Consider the following 17,101-nt stretch of genomic DNA (forward strand, 5'->3'; position numbering starts at 1 on the left):
TGAAACTGCATACACTATGTCGCAATAAAATAGCTTTTAAACAGCCAGCAACACTTTGGTCACTATGTAATCAATTTAAATACTTGGATTTGATGCACTGTTTTCAGAAACTTGGAGATTTAACATGTTGTCTGTTTAATTACACACACGTCCCAGGTTGTAAGAGAGCTGCAAAAATTTGTTTCAGAAATTAGGAAAAAAAAAACCCACAAACACAAGAAACATATTTGGCACAGCTTTGTGTTCTAAAGTCCTGAAATATTTATAATGCTACTTGACCATAGGAGCTAGCACTGCCACCCTCATGCATTCAAAAACCATGAGTCAGGCCCTAGAAATAAGAAGTGTTTCTTAATCTCATGATTTTAATGCCAAGATACACTCTAAAGCTCAGCTGGGTTTTTCAACTTACTTTTCTTGAATCTTCAATGCAACACTGAGGGAATATTTCAACGATTTAAATTTAATCCAGATTTTGATACAAGTGCATCAGTGCAAAGGACTGGAAGCTTAACACACCTATCCCCTCCAAAAGTTATCGGTTACTGTCACACTCAAGAACAGCAGCAGCAAGAGTAACTCTGGGTTCCTCTATAATCCCAACTGGAGCAATCTTCCCATTGACCTCCCATGGAAGTGCTGCTTTAGGAATATCAGTCCAGCATGCAAGAAGACAGCAAAAGAGGTCAAGGACAACTACAGGTGGTCCAGCTGTGGTTACTGCCGAGGATCTCAAAGCACTTCTTTCTCCATACGGGACAACTGGCAAAACAAGCTCGGAGCTGTTATACCACAGTGTGGCCTCTCTGATGACTTTGATTTTGGCTGCATTTGAGTCCAAGCCTTTCAACAAAAACTCAACCTCTACTCTTCTTCCTGGTGTGAAGAAAAGGGATGGGGATGGCCAAAGTGGTATCTTTGGGCTGGATTTTTTACCAATGCTTCACACTTACACTGCAGTTATTGCTGAACAGAGATCAATCCAAGGTACTTCCTGCTTTCTTTACAAAGTAGTTCAGCCCTGTCAGATTGTAACAGCCTCACAGGCAAGTGAAAACTAAACCCTCTGAGCTCTCCTGAACCAGAATGGCCTCAAGTGTACAAGGGCCAAGAAATTAAGAGAATAATAAGAGCTACATTGCCACGAAGCTGGGAGAGGAGCAACGACCTTGTGGCAGGCTCCAAAACACAGCCCCATGCAACGGGCAGCAAAAAACTGAAATACAGCACTGAGTCTACACACCCAGGGTGGTCAGGTGTCTGTCAGGAGACTGAAAGCCAGCAGCCACCTCTAGACCCATGTCACCACCTCCCACCTAACACCAGCTACACCATTTTCCCCAAAGAAGCCGGCAGTGGTTTTTGGACCAGCAACCAAGCACGCACGTTCCTCGTTCAGGAATCCAGCGGTACCCAAGTGCTCCCTGCCGCATAAAAGAGCGGTTTGTTTCTTGATGCTGAAGCATTTTCTGCAACTGTGCCAATAAAGCAAAAGCTGCCGCATGGCCTTGCTTTTCTGATTAAATAAACCCAGAGCTGGGCACAGAAGCCAAGTTGTTCTACAGGCTGGCAAGGACTGCTAAAGAAAAACTGGAAGGAAAAGGATGGCTACAGACTTACAGTGCAGTACTTACACAATTCAAAACAGAGGCAAGATATCCCTATAAATATGTATACCAGCTTGTACAGAGTCCAAAGCTTTCGTCATTTGGAGCTCTCTGACAAATATTCTATATACTGGATTTTAATAGTTTTGTAGAGTTTCATAGTTTGGGTTTTGGGTTTGTTTTGGGTTGTTTGTGGTTTTTTTTTTTTTTTATATGTAACTCTTATTATTCCCTTCATTTCTATCCTACCACACACTTTTCTGAACCCTAAACCCTGTTAATGCCACAAATAACAATGGCTTTGGAACAACATTTCTTTTAAACAATGACTAACTGCAAAAACGCAGTAGACTTATTTCAGCAGCAAGACAGATGTCCTCAGGCTCAGGAAAGTAAGGGGGGAAAAAAGCCCTGAAGGCTGCACAAATTGCGTTCTTGCAGAAGTAGCTTCCTCTTTATGCTAAAAGAAGAACAGGTGACAAATGGAAAGACTCAAACTTATCTGGCAGGAACTCAAAAAAATAGCACTAGGAAGCCAACTCTCACTCACTTTGAGTGGTTAGGAATCTTAAATGCCAAAGTGAGGTATTTCTTAATTTATAAGGCCCATTGTTATGCATTAGATTTCTCAGAATTTACACTAATATTGCATAAATGTCATTGCATCGAAGTCTAAACTATTTGCATGCCACCCCTCTCAAGTGTATGTTTCCCCTGAAGCACAGCAGTTACACATTCCACAAAGCTCATCTTTATCCCCTTATTCTGGGAAATATTGTTCTTCAAGAGAGATCCTCTTTTTTGAGGTCTCACCTCTCCCCCATATTCAGTCCCCCCACCAAGTAGTACAGGAGTTTCTCTCAAGGGAATTAGCCCATGTGGTAGGACAAAGGTTGACTTGTACTGAGTAATCATCACCAGGGCAAAGCAGGACAGGAGAATCTCAACAAAACCTTGTTTAGTACCCTGGGGTAAGTTCTTTGCTAAAGAGAGCAACAGAAGTCAGAGAGCAGGAATGGGGTAATTACTGATCTAACCCAACAGGCATAGATTAGGACATGCCACAAAACCAACTACCCAAAATCGTGTACTTATAAACATCTGTTTCCATCACCATGCCTTACATTTGCAAGGAGGAAGCAGAGGGGGTGGAAAAACAGTGGTTTAGCCTTCCACAGCAGCAGGAGGTTGCAAAGTAAAGCATCAACACCAAGGGGTTTGCCCTAAATCCTTACTTTGACTGCTGCAATCAGAGTTTCCCGTGAGCAATCTCCAGTTATTTAATCTCACGCCATCCAGGGCAGTTATAAACTGATCTGGATGTCAACTGCAACAACAGCAGTTTTCATCAGGTCAGGTATCAAAACAAATCAATGTCATTCAAAGTTTAAATAATCAGCAGTTTCTACATTTTAAAGTTCAAGTGTAGATGTGTCAATGGAAGAAAATAATCACACAGAGGAGCTACTCAACTTGTCAGGGAGTATCACGTTCCCTCTGACATAAGAGGGATAGTGATACTTTTATCCAGAGAGATATTGTAAGAATTCAAGTCTCCAAGGTTTAAGTTCACGCTTCAAGGAAACCACCTTTAGGTTTTCACATTCAAAGTGAATTGCATCTCTAGAAACAAATTGTTTGTTTCTACAAAATATTTATTCTTCCAGGCAAAAAAAAAGTACTCATCTACATTTCACTCATAGGCTCAATTATTTTAGTCAATACTTCAGAAGAGACAGTTTTACAAACCTATCCAACAAAGGACCTGCTCTGAGGTGCTAAAGAGTGCAATAATTGCGTATTGCAAAGAGAGATAAGGGGATGAAGCACCTCTACAGATTTCCAGAGCAAGGCATAGGAAAATAACACCACATACCTAACACACAAAGACTCCTCATCCCCAAATGCTACTGAATAATTGATTTAGCCCTACAGTTTTAGTGATGGAGATTGACTAGTTGGCCAAAGGTTTGTTTCTAATCTAGCCTTCAGGATGTCGTACAAACTCTTATGGCTAACAACCACCAGCTAATGCATATTTTGGAGAAAGCAGAATGTTGGCTGGGAAAGGTCAGTTGTCTCCTCCAAGCATGTTGATGTTTCTTTCCTTCTGGTAACACCAGTTTGAAGACCAAATGCTGTAAGGTGTTGAGCAGCAATGCACATCAACATAGGCTGAGCCAAAAGCAAGAATTGTCTCACAGAGACAACTTATATGCTTAAAATTACACTCCTGCTCAAGTGGTTTTGCAACACCAAGGCTTGGCTTCTTAGCATTTACAGGCTACGCTCAATCTGCACAATAGCAAAATAATTTAATTTACAAATTGAATATGCTGTCAAAGGAGATTCATGTAATCCCCTGCTACAATGACTTTTGCTTATAGCCAGTTGCCAAAATATGACAGCTGGAAAGCGGAGAGAATAGAATGTATCCATAGCTGACAAAAGCTGTAATTTAATAAGCATTCTGTGGCAGTTTTCACAGCTTAGTACACTGACAGACGTGTCCTAGCATGTCTGGCTTCAGCATGTGTGCACTGTACTGTCACCAGGTATCTGCCCGCTCTCCTTTGCGAGGCTGATTGTGTCTTGTCATTGTCTGCAATTACATCTGATCAAGCCATGAACCCAAGACCATCAGTCCCCCACAAAGAACTAATACACCATCCCCTAAGGGTTTAATATACCGTGCTTGTCAGAATACATATTGGGGGAGGCACCTTTTCATTCCTGAATAATTGCTAACAATTAATCTTAGAGACTTGGCAGAGAACACTCTTATTCAGTCTGGACTAAGACACTGTCATTTGACAAGGAGCTGCAGAAAACCAACAGGAAACAAGAGAATTTACTCTACAAAGATGTCTCTGATGTTTAAAGCTTTACAAGCCTTTCATTTCCCTATTGGTCTCATAAAAGCAAGTCTAACCCAACTTCCACAAGCTCTCTGGCTTCTAGATCTCCACTGTTTTTTGTTTGCCTTTTTTTTTGCCTCCTTTTCAATGCATTAGGTAAAGAAAAACAGAACAGCACAGAAGGACTTACTTAGATACATGAGAAAGTTGGAGACATGCAATCCCATTATTCTACCCTTCCATGTCTTTCACAATGCCAAGCTAAACCTAGAACCACAAAGAGACAAAAATTACTGGAAAGGGAGCATCACCCTCCCTCAGAAGAAAACAAACAACTTTGGCCTCTTACTTCACAGGAAAGAAAGAAAAGTTTCACTTACTATCTGCATTGGACTCAGAATTATACCTCAGCGCTCTGAGCAAAAACGTTCTGTAGCTAGAGGTTCCACCAAGGTGGTATAATATTTTTAGCAACAAAAATACATCCCTATTTGTCTGCATTTTTCACATTTACAGCATTTTGCCCTAGCTCTACAGAATTACTTGTTAAAATTAGTACCAATACAACATCACATTTCACTGAGACAGTTTGGTCTTTTTCTCCACAGGAAAATATGGGTGTAAGAATATCCAAAGATTATCTGATTACGTTCATAAATACAAAAGCTTAAACAGGGAGTTCTACCCTCCTAAAACTGATACAATCTACATTAACCCAGGTTTAGCATCTTAAGCACTATTCAAGCCTTCAAAAGAATTATGAAATAATTAACACAGAAATAAAATGTTTCTGTTGCCTTCCAGGGGTAGGTACTTCACATTGTTAAGGAAAGACCTAAATACTGCATTAGATCATCCCTTAATATAGACCAGGCTAAGTCAAACTTCTTTCATATCCAGTTAACATGCAAACCGTTTGACCTTTCCAACAGGACTACTAAAGACCTGGCAAGATCTACTTTTTAGCTTACGGGACTTCACAAAGGCATTACATTTTACTTCAGGGCTTTGTTATAGGCACAGCTGACAGCAATTGCAACAGCGCATATTTTCAAATACTTTCAGCTGCCAGATGCCATTTTCTCTTGCTTTTGCTTTCACTAAGCTTAAACATTTAAGTTGAAGTTTCTAATACAAGACTAAGTCTGAATGAGATACAAACTACAATAATCCATGATAGAAAACCATTCTGAACTATTGTACTTGAAATTTTCTGGCCTGCATTAGAAGAAAAAAGACCAATCTTTTAAGGGATGCAGAGCATCTTCCTATTTTTAGTGTGGACTCAACACTTAGTATATCTTGAAGCTTGATAGCAAATAGGCAGAACAATCACCCAGGTGTCACAGAATTATTAATTTCACTCCAAGTTTTCTGGACTGTAAAACACTGAAGACTGCTGTTTCCCCTGCTAAGTAAAAATAAGGGAGTGACAGCACAAGTCTCTATGCTCTGTAGTCGCTAACTACTTTACACCAAAACTACTGAGTATATGTCACTGGCACAGCACTTATTCACCTGCTTTGAGGGTATGCATCACAATGCAGCCTTCAATTTATAACGTGCTATTTTGTCCCCCTGCTACTTGTCTGCTTGGGTCAGTTTACACAAGAGACTGTGCTATGGGAACTGCACCGCTGTCTCCAAGTGACAAAAGATTAAAAGCTACTGAGACACTACACCATTAACAGACAGTGTTGAAAAGCAAGTGATAAACGAAGCAGAGAAGCTGAAAAATAGGGCGGGATTACCTCTGTGCAGTGTTACACAAGTCATTTAATTCAGGCTTTTGACAGGCTGTCCAGTAAGGGTGGTCTTCATTCCCCAGTTTGAAACTTTAGGTCTTATCTATGTTTAGCGGCCATGGGTTTATACAGCTGGCTGGTGCAGGAGTTGCATAATTACATAATAATTATAACATAATTACAAACCAGGTCTACCAACTGACTTGTCAAAGACCATCATAGCCCCAACCTAGACCCATCCATCCCACAATCACCTAACAACACATTTACAGCAGTAGCTGGTGGGCATTTAAACCAGACCGGCAGAGTCAGTGACACTCAACCTCTAACCCATCATCTCTGTCTTTAGCATTGGACCTCAGAGCAGTGGGACAGAATAAACTCCTGAACACAAGCAAGGCTCGAAGTCAACATGGTAAGCGAAGCTACTTGCACCTCAAAAGGACTCTGTGTCCAAAGTTGATAGCACTTTTCTTCCACACATGTCAATTCTTCTAAAATAATACCTCTTTCTGCAAATTCTGCTCAGGGACCTCATATATTAAGGGAACTTGAACAGATACTTTTGTAATTTCTCCCTATTTTTACTACCCTGAGGACTTGTCTAACCCAAAGACTCAGGTAGCATCAGCCTTGGCAGTGGCCTCCTTTCCTTCTTTCACTATTCGTGTAACAGCCACCTATGGAAGTAAATGTACTTCTGTTTCTCATTTGCTCAAAAAAACCTCAGTCTCAGGGTCATTTATTTTCTTTTTGATCACTGGCGGGAGGAATATCACCTTTCCCATATTCTCACTGCTGTTTTACACACTAAGAGATGGTTTTCTCTCATACTTGCCCTCATATTGATAACATACAAAATCTATTCTTAAAAAGTAAAAACAAATTTAAAGCAAAAAAAAAAGCCAACAATGTTATCTCCTGGCTCCATGTCAAAGCCAAACAAACAAATCTTTCAACACCATGTCTCTTCTCACAATGCCTTCTGATAGCCATCGGCCAATGAATAATGAGAAAAACACTTACACTAAAAATAGCATCTCAGAACGGTGGGGAAGTCGACAGAAGTTGTCAGGCCTCCAGGGCCAGATACTCCCAAAGAAAACATGCCTAATTTTTTTGCAGTTACCATTGGATAAATGGTCCTGCTTTTGGGCCTCTGGAAGGACTGCCAATTCTGCATCTGCTCCCAACATCTATTCAGAGTTTATTTTTTTTCACTACATCCGTCTTTGAGAAGCAGACACTGCAAACAAATACTATAGTTTTTCCATCATGAAATACTTCGCTTGTATTCCTCATACCGTGACTAAACTGTCACCGATAAAGGGAAAAAAGAGTTATCAGGATTTTTTAATGTAAAAAGGATACGTCCACCCATCACATCAGATATCCCTCAGCTAGAAGACCTTTGGTTCCTTTTCCCCCCAGTAGAGCCAGCTTCACTTTTGGGGGAATGACATCAGCAGAGGAACTATTTTAAAATAAATTAGCTTCCTACTTGGTCTGAGGAGCTTGTCTGACAAATAAGGTCATGAACAGACAAGATGGAGACACTTTTCTTCTACCTCTTCTCCCCCATGTCCTCCCTTCTCTTCAACCCCACTCCAGTGATGGTCTGTCTTGCTTTAAACTGTATAGCAGAATCGACAAGGGAGGGAAGACAAATGGTACGGGGAAACACAGTGTTTTTCCTGATTTTCAGCACAAAGAGGTTAAACAGCAATGGGAAAAGAGGCAATGGGAAATTATGTCTGTACCAACTGATCCCTCTTTCCATCTTCAAGTTAAAGTGAGGAGCTGCCTGAAGGAGGATGTTGCTTGCAGGTAACTACACAAACTGAAACACTAACCAGCGCTCTTCAGACTTTCAGAGAACTGCTCGTATTAAAGCACTTGTGCAGCTAGGAGCTTTATAATTGTCCATATTCCACTCAGTTCACAAAGAAAAACCTCAGCTCTTTCAGGACTTGTTGCGGAGAGAATACACACTTTGGCACTGGTGGCTCATTTGTCATTCTCAGTATTATTTTTTTCAGTAAACCACATCTTGTAAACAGAATTAAACAGAATAACACTTCTCGCTTCATGCCTTGGCTATTCCCATCAACTTCATAAGCACTGATAGCTCCTGTAAAACACAGCATTTATTGCCCCAGGAGCAGGATCAGGTGGGGTCTGTGAGCTTTGCAGGTCTCTCTGACACAGAGAACTGTATTTCTGACACCTCCAGCTGTATTTTGTGCAAACCATCACAACTTGGTAGCAAATCAAACCAGCACAGCAATGAGCAGCTGCCAGTTAGGGCTTAGTCAGTAGCTCTCAGTAGCTTCCAGGATGAAGCATAAAGTTACCAACACAATTATCACTGGCCAGGCCAGCAGTTGTCCTGGTGCTCTTCTTCTAGCTCACATGCCTGCTTGAAGGACCATTTCCTCAGTCCCCCACTACAACAATTTTGTACTTGCTCAAAACTTGATGTCACTAGAAACAACACGTGTCTTAATCAAACAATTCACACAAATGCAAGGGCAAGAGGCTCTAGTCAATCAAAGCTGACATGCCCTAGGTCCATTCAGAGCAATGTTTTCCTTTATTCTCTTTCCATTAACATTATTTTCCACAAATGTAAATGACTTTAAAATAGCTTGTTTCTAAATATTTGGAAGGCCAAACCCCTGTGTAATAAACACTCTGCAAAACTGATCATCCATGCGGCCAACTAGGTGGGTAACCATTTCATACTTCATCCCAAGATGAAGTTGTAGTAGAAAAACCAGAGATGTCAGTCAAGTCAAGCATTTCAAGACCACCATATTCCATTTAATTTTCACAGGAGGAGAAAAACAAATAGCAAAACACCTTCTGAAGGAGGATGGATAGAGTTGCCACAAGGATTGAATGAAAACATAACTTTTAAATACAAGAAAACATCCTATGTATTTGCATTAGATGGGAAGGTATATATTGCACACATGCTACACTACTGCTCAAGCTATAGTTTCACTTCAGTATTTCCTTGTTTCTAGTGGTAAATACTGCCATAAAAATGAGACAAACACTGTTTAGAGACTGCACCACAAAAATGTTGATAGGCTACAGACATTTCAAGCATATATTTAGAACCAATATCTAAGCCTCTCACAGGTCAACACATCATAATGAACACATCATCGATATCAAACACTACCTATTTCAATCTGTGGAGGACAGCAGTTTTGACAGTTCTAATGCTACAGTCATGCTTACCGAGTTTATTCTCTTTATGTTAATTAATCATTGGGAACTAATCAACTGCCAAAAAAGTAAAGCAACTATAATGTTAATTCAAACTCTAAAGAAGTGTGTATTGTTCTAAAAGCTACAGTGTTGCATGTAAACGAAATAAACCAAGTTGTAGATATCATTAACCCCAGATTCTGTAAATATAATACTTGGCATGTCCAAGAGCCACTCCAGGAACTCTTTCTAGCAGTGTGTTTGGATTACTTTATCTCCAAAATTGTCCTTCTTTATTCAAATTTAGCAAAAGAAAAACTCTCATGCAAACAAATCTGCTAAGTGTAGACCCACATTATTCCCAAACTGGACATACCCCTAACATCAGCAGAATTTATCCAAGACCACAGATCTACACAGATATGAGCAACAGCAGATCCCTTATTATTGGCAGGCATGATTAAAAACAAAATAATTCAGCTGCAATTATTTTTATCCAATATTCTTTATTGACCCAGTTGGTGTTTAGCAGAACATCCTGCAAGCTGGAAATAACAGAGAACCAAGGAGGTCCCCTGATGCAATTTTTGCAGTATAGCAAACACTCCAAGTGTTGGGACAACGGCTCCCAAATGTACCAGGTAGAGATGGGCATGCCTATTAAGTAGCTGCCTTCTGAGTCTGCGTTGACTCAAAAGCAATCAATTCATTCATATGAAGACAATCACATTGTGGCAAACGTCATTTCACATGACTGCATATATTACAAATATCTATTTCTATTACATTAAGCTTTTTCTACCACAGGAAAAAGAGTCTGAGTCTTAGCCATTTCCTATAATAGCTACTTTACAGCTACCAGCACACAATTAACCCCGCCTCTCAGTAATTTGTCCTCACCTGTTCTAGCTTTCCATTTTTTTCAGTTTTGCATCACAACATAAGTCTTGATGGAATAAGGAGAACAGTTGCTTCTTAAATTAATGTAAAATGCCATGAGGAAAAAATAAGAACAGCAACTCAGAATAATCTAAGTTTGCATTATGTGGTAATTTCTACCTTATTCACTGCAGGCTAACTGGTCACAGTTTGCAATTTTGCTACAGAATAAACTACCTGGAAGCCCTACAGTACATGTGGAGGCCCAAGCCACTTTTAACACCCATCTGTTAATAAAAGACGTAGATCAGCCCACCTTTTATTCCTGCTTGAAGGTTAAAGATCAAATTGTACGTAGCAAGCACTTCACATATTTTTGCTGCACTGACTTATGCCACTAACTACAAGGCTATAACAACACACATTACTTACCCAGAAATGTGTACAGCTATATATGTAATAACTTCAAAGCACTAAGAGACCTATATTAAGCAGCTGACATAACCCTGTAACAACTTGCTATTGGTTATGATGCAACTAGTCTACAATATTTTGGCTTACGAAAAAAAATCAAATGTTACTGCTACCCCTATATTAATGTTCACCAGTTGCACCTTATCTGACATTTCAGCTGAAGAACACAAAACGAGTTTGATTCACCTAACAGAGGCAACAAGGAACATGCCCATTTAAACTGCATTCTGTACAAGCCATATGACTTAGTAAAACTTTCTCCAAGGAACTCTACAAGATCTTAACTTGTTCAAATCACAGTAAAAAGATATTAGCTTTTCAGATAAACAGCTTTAGAAACCTGTGTATTTTCTATGCTTCATAAACTGCACTTTATTTGAACTTAATTTCAAGGAGTTTAAAACCAAAGCAGGAAATTAGCCCTCAGCAGCACAGCCAGATTCACCCTCAGCATCCAGAGGACAAACGAGAAAACAAAACAAAACCAAGAAAGTCCTCCTTGCCAAAGAACACAATTCTGCTGTCTCATTACTGTTTTGCTAAAATAATTTAATTAGCAGCCTTCAGATGCAGGAAGGCATTTGTGCTTCATCAGGAAAAGAAGGGCTGGGGGGCGTGAATGGTACGCGCTGTTCTAGCATTCCAGGAACACGGCATTGAATTCTTCCAGTTATCGGGCCAAAGCTGGATTGGCATACCACAACTAAGCACTTTTTGATCCAAAGGAAAAGAAAAAAACAAGCAGCACCAGGCAGTCTAATATTTCCATACTCTTAACTGCAAATAAGAAGAAATAGTTGAGCTGAGGAGCAGCACTGAGGTATAATAGGTGAATTGGATATTGAGCTTCCCCCTTCTGTGCACAAATTAAAGTCCAAAAAACACCCTGTTCTTTCATTATGTTCTGGTTTTGTAGTCATTTGGCATTAGGGAATCTCATAACTGAGGCTTTTATAGGTAGCTATTCAAGCCAATTTCTCTAGGCTACTCTGTGCGACAGCATATTTGATTCCTGCAATAAAGCGGTAGTCTAGGCTCATTTCAACATATGTTTCCCTATGGTATCCATCTGTACACAGGCTTTTCTACAGCTCTCCAGTCCATTTCAGCCATATAAAAATAATGTTGCAGAGCCAAGCTGTGTTTTAACTTCACCAACATAATCTACAGGTGGATAGGATAAGCCAAGCCTAAATGAACTGTCAGAGTTTGAATCGCTAGTTGAGATTAGCTAAAAATATTGCCATGATGCATAAACCCAAATAGAAACCTGCTCCGTCTCCGAGGGTAGTATCAATTCTACAGTCCCAACAGGTGTAAAAAATTATTCATCTTTGTCACTAAACTAGATGAATATGCAGGAGGGGGAGGAGACCTGTTGACAGAGAGGGGGCCATTTGTACATAAATGCTTCCACGCTGCAAATTCAAAGGTGCCAGGGTAAAGAGCCATGGGAAGCCAGTTTCTTCACCCAGAGATTTCCGATGATCCTATAAATTCAATACTGCAAAGTTTGTCCCTGTATTTTACATATGTGAAGTGCTTCAGCTTTGAAACTTGGCCCACACTGAAAGACAAACCTTCCTTGAAAACACGGTTTTACAGCAGGAAACTAACTGGATAGTGCCCGGGTACAAAGATCACATTTGTTTTGACTTAGTGCCTTTGAATACCAGTTCAGAGCACATACTCTACAAAAGCTTGTGAGAAAACGGCACATTCACTCAGGCCCGTATTGACGAGCTGCTATTTACAACTACTGTCATTTAAGTGCCTTTTTATTGTAAATAGTGGGATTTGCAAGAACAGACACCACAAGATCCTCAAGCTGCTAATTGCTGCTGGATAAACAAGGCTAACAGGAGTGATTTTTCCCTGCTGCCTCCCATCTGAACTGCACAGAAAATTGCTTGTTTCCTGCCAGCCTCCAACATCTGCATCTGTTTTCTGGATGGGAACAAGGAGGGGGTTTTCAAGGGTGGTTTCTTTCATTTGTTGCATAAATAAACATAGATAAAACAACCATTTCAAACAAACATGTCCTTCCTACGGCAATTTTGCTGAAGCCTTCAGAAAAAGATTTATCTTCCCAGCTTACCCACCCCCCAATGCCACAGAGCAAGTTAAGCCCCAGCATCTCTAATTAATGGCTTTGCATCCTTATGTCTGAAGGTTGCAGGTTGGCCGTAGCATAACAGATACCCACATGCAGGCAAAGAGGCAAATGCGCTTACCCGAGATATAGAGAGGGGCATGTTGAAATCCTTGCCCCCTTGAAGCCTGAAACCCCAAGGAGCAGGGCCGACCAAAGACACGCTGTAGTTGCTCATGATGTTTAGTAGTCAAGGATCAAACCCAAAGACCTGATGCCTGCAGAAGAGGATTAGAGTTTTAATTTAAAGACGATAAAAAGCACAAGGTACTGTCTACCACTTTTAAAGGCTTCTTTCTTTGCCTCTGCTCCCCTCCATAGTATAAAAAGAACAGAAAAAGCCACACCAGGTCTGTCATTACTTGTGCTTTTCTTCCTCACATTAAAAAGTTCTGGTGCAGAGATGTTTGACAACTACTTCTTACTAACAAAACACTGTGGGAGGGGGAAAAAAAAACACCCAACATTAAAGCTCAGCTTAAAAAAGGCCAATGCTGAGACAAGCACGAAATGATAGTATCCCTTAAATCCAAGTATGGAAGAAATTAGCACTACTGGCACATTCACTTCCAACAAAATGAATATCATATGCTGCCATGTCATCAGCTCAGAGCTTGTTTCTAAACACATTACGTCCTGACAGTTTCAAAGCTATGTCAAAACATCACAACATTGATATTAATCAGAAGAAAATAAAATCCCTTTGACTTTTTTATGTTTATAGCATAGCTTCCTATTGGTAGAACAATGCTACAGACAAAACAGATATTAAAACCAACCCTCAAACGAAAGCTGTGAACTACAGCAAAATACCAACCACCACAACTTAATGCTGAGGCAGCAAAACCAAAGCAAAACCCAAGCATCTCCCTCCCCACAAACGTGGGCAACAAATTACCTTTAAAAGGCAACCGAGGCACTTAATTGCCGTTCGGCGTCAAAGATAAGGGCTTCAGTTTCACCTCAGATAAGTAACGTTACAATGACATCTTAGGTAGTGGATCCCTTCTATTTTTGTATGGTTGAAGCCAGGCAGGAGCACACCAGGGCGGGCTGCTGTAAGACTACACCGGGGCACAGCCAGATTCCATGCTCCGAGAGGGACATTTAAGGTGGACCTTCAGCCAAGCAGAAGCAAGTGGGCTGAAAACCCCACTGAGCTCTGCACACAAAGCCCGGTTTTACCTGTTCATACACTGCAGGGGGGCTCTGTTATGGTTTTTTTGGAGGCGGTCAGTTTTTATAAACAGCTCAGCCTTGCAGAGCATCAGAGAGCGGGTGCAGGGTAAGGCAATTAATGTCACTCCCTCAGAAAGCCACCAGCGATACACATTTCTGCGTTCACCTCCCAGAGCCACAGAGATCCACGGCTCAGACCTGCTTCTAAATCAAATAGCAAACTTTATTCACACCGATAGCCACTCGGGTAACCAGAAGGGGGCTGCTGGTGTTGGGCAGAATGAGATATATATGCTAGGAAGCAGAACTGGGAGCTGGTAACAGAGGTGCCAGGATACCTGGGCAGTTTCTGAAGTGTCTCTGCCTACTGGCATCCAGCCATGGGGCAGCTCTGACTCAACCCACCCTTAAAAGACTCAACAAGCACCAGTGTACAGAGAAGGAAACACACACCGCTTAAGCTTTCATGTGGCTGAACAGATGATAAAAAGAAACAAAAAGCCTCTACCCATTCTGGGCTAGGACTCCTAGGGGACTCACTCACCACTGCAGCAAATAACCGTAACTCTAATTGCTCTGTGCAGTGAATTCCTTACAAAAAGAGGATTTTGACTAGTCACAGATTTCTTTCCCATATAAAAACAAGGATTCTTGTCATTCCCTCTAAATGAAATCCACCACAGTGACAAGTCACTACAAATTAGAGACTGCAAAGGAGCAAACCACATCCAGCCACCAGCACACATGCAGCTCATCAGCTCAGGCAGAAAGTTTTACCAAACTGAAGCACCTGTGTAGCACTTTTTTTCTTTAAGCTGAGTAACAGCTAGTTACAATAACAGATTTAGGAAAAGATTAAGTTACATTAGAAAAGGATATTGTTCTTTTTCATTTGTAGCAACTACAAATAGGAGGGATGAGACTGCAAGCTGAAATGCCACCCATCACTCTCAGCATCAATCTTTCCTTTCTTTCCCTTAATTCTGCCGTGTCTGAATCTCTAAGCTTACAGGTCCACCAGGAAGCGGACAAAGGCAATCTCTTCAAAGTTTAACACATTCCTTAAAACACACCCGAGCAACATATAAGAGAAAGCATTGCAACCCACCAGCCCCGCTTCATGTGGGGAACATTGCACAAACAAACCAGCTGAGGGTGAAATTGGGCAATTTCCGTTTAGACGATCAAACGCTCGGCGGACCTTGCTTTTGGAAGGGGGAATTTCAAAACCCCGGCAGAAACGCTCGTCTTTGCCACCAGATCACAGAGCCCCAAGGGTGGCTGGGGGGATCTCCTTGCCCCCCGGGTTGGGGGGAGGCACTGTGCCTGGAGGGGAGCAGCGCCAGCACTGCCCCCCGTACCCCCAGCACCCACTTTGCTCGGTGCCCCGGCACTGCGGGACCCGACAGAGGTCTCAGTCCCAGGTGTCCCCACAGCCCCAAGGAGCCCCACATGCACCCCGGCGTGCAGCCTCACGGGTGCCACAAAACCTGGGGACCAAGGCACCCCTAAGCCCTGTGCCCAAGCAGCCCCACGGGCACCCCGGTACGCTGGGCACGGAGCCCCACAGCCGCGGGACAGCGCCGGCTCACGGCAAACCGCACGCCCCGCTTGAAAATAGAAATAAAATAAAACAAGCACCGTGGAGCTTTAAAAACCCCGTCCAACCTGCTGACTTTTCGCTTTCAACCCCTCCTTTTTTTCCTCCTTTCGCACTCACCCCGGTGTTGCGGTGCAGGGCGCGGAGAGGAGAGGCCAGGACACCCACAGCACGTCTGGGAGGCAGCAGCCCCGTCCCCCCGCTCTTGTTTTCACTTCCGTCTCTCGCCGCTCCTCCCCCGGCCCTGCCCGGCCCGGCCCAGCCCGGCAGCCGCGGGACGGGGACGCGGCCTCGGAAGGGGACGGTGCGGAGCGACGGGCTGGGGAAGCTCGAAAGAGCCGTTCCCGGGGCGGTCCCGATTCGTTATTATTTATTTATCTTTTTAATTATAATAATAACAACAATAACCACCTTGAAGACACACCTGCTTCACTTACTGTCTTCTGTATTTCTAGGCTCCACATTTGAAAACATTTCTTTCAGTCAGTTTGATGCTGAATAGAAACAGCTTTTGAAATACTTTGTGTCCGTGAAGCTTCCTGGCTGGTGACTTGTAATTACTAATGCACCAGGCAATAGCATTTGGAAAAGGTGATAATGCCAAGTTCATTGTGAGACTTTTAAACTCTCGGTATTGGGAACAACCATTTGTCTCAGCTTAGTTAACTTGTGTGAGTGTAGAGCTGTGCAAGATTTATACCAGTGTATAATTCTGGGGTTTGATATCTCACTCTGCTTTTAAGACAGCTTGCTGAAAAAGTTTAGCAAGCATCTTTGAACATGAACTAGGAACATTTATCTCCTGCTTGCAGACCAAGCAACTGATTTCCCAAGTTGCCAGATTCAGACTGAGATGAAGTACTTCAGGACTTTTGGAAAGGTACAGACATATGTACCTTTCCACCTTCTTCTGAGCCCGCTACTTACAGTTGCTTAGATATAGTTGTGGTCCAGAGAGTTCTTCCTGACACTCCCGGGGATGAGTGGGGAAACAAAGGGGTCCGGCTTCCAAAGTACCCCCCTAGATACCTCCCATTGAATGCACAATCTCTTCAACAGAACCCCACGTAGCCTGCTGCAGGGAGAGCAGAGCAGACCTTACCAAAAAAATAGTTTGCTTTATTTAATGTGGAGTAACATGAGGACTGACAGGGATACAGTTGTCTCCTGGAGAACATCAAAGTAGGGAACAACGGTGAAGCAGAAGAGCTGCCCAAGCTAAAAGACAATGCTGGCACAAGAACAAATAGCTGTAAAGTGGCCATTAATAAATTCAGCTCAGAAATTAGTCAGGGTCTACTAGCAAGGAGCAAATGGAAGTTTCTGGCACAGCCTCTCCATAGGAGTGGGTGCAAGAAATCGAGCTGGTTCTAAGGTGACACCTGATC

At 42.0% G+C, this 17,101-nt stretch overlaps 1 protein-coding gene across 25 annotated transcripts in view; it reads right to left on the reverse strand.

Moving 5' to 3' along the window:
• Nucleotides 1-15,990, reverse strand: part of PDLIM5 (PDZ and LIM domain 5) — a 100,757-nt gene extending 84,767 nt beyond the window's left edge. For 14 of the 25 annotated variants that reach the window (XM_065062392.1, XM_065062398.1, XM_021288714.2 and 11 more), the window contains exons 1-2: nucleotides 15,834-15,990; nucleotides 13,017-13,152 (exon numbers count right to left, since the gene is read on the reverse strand). In XM_065062392.1, the coding sequence (XP_064918464.1) occupies nucleotides 13,017-13,112 (96 nt within the window). In that variant the 5' untranslated portion in view covers nucleotides 13,113-13,152; nucleotides 15,834-15,990. The other 11 variants (XM_065062395.1, XM_021288488.2, XM_021288397.2 and 8 more) reach the window with 10 other exon arrangements.
• Between the last annotated feature and the right edge of the window lie 1,111 nt (nucleotides 15,991-17,101).

Source organism: Columba livia, chromosome 4, assembly GCF_036013475.1.
Source record: "Columba livia isolate bColLiv1 breed racing homer chromosome 4, bColLiv1.pat.W.v2, whole genome shotgun sequence".
NCBI classification, from domain to species: Eukaryota; Metazoa; Chordata; class Aves; order Columbiformes; family Columbidae; genus Columba; species Columba livia.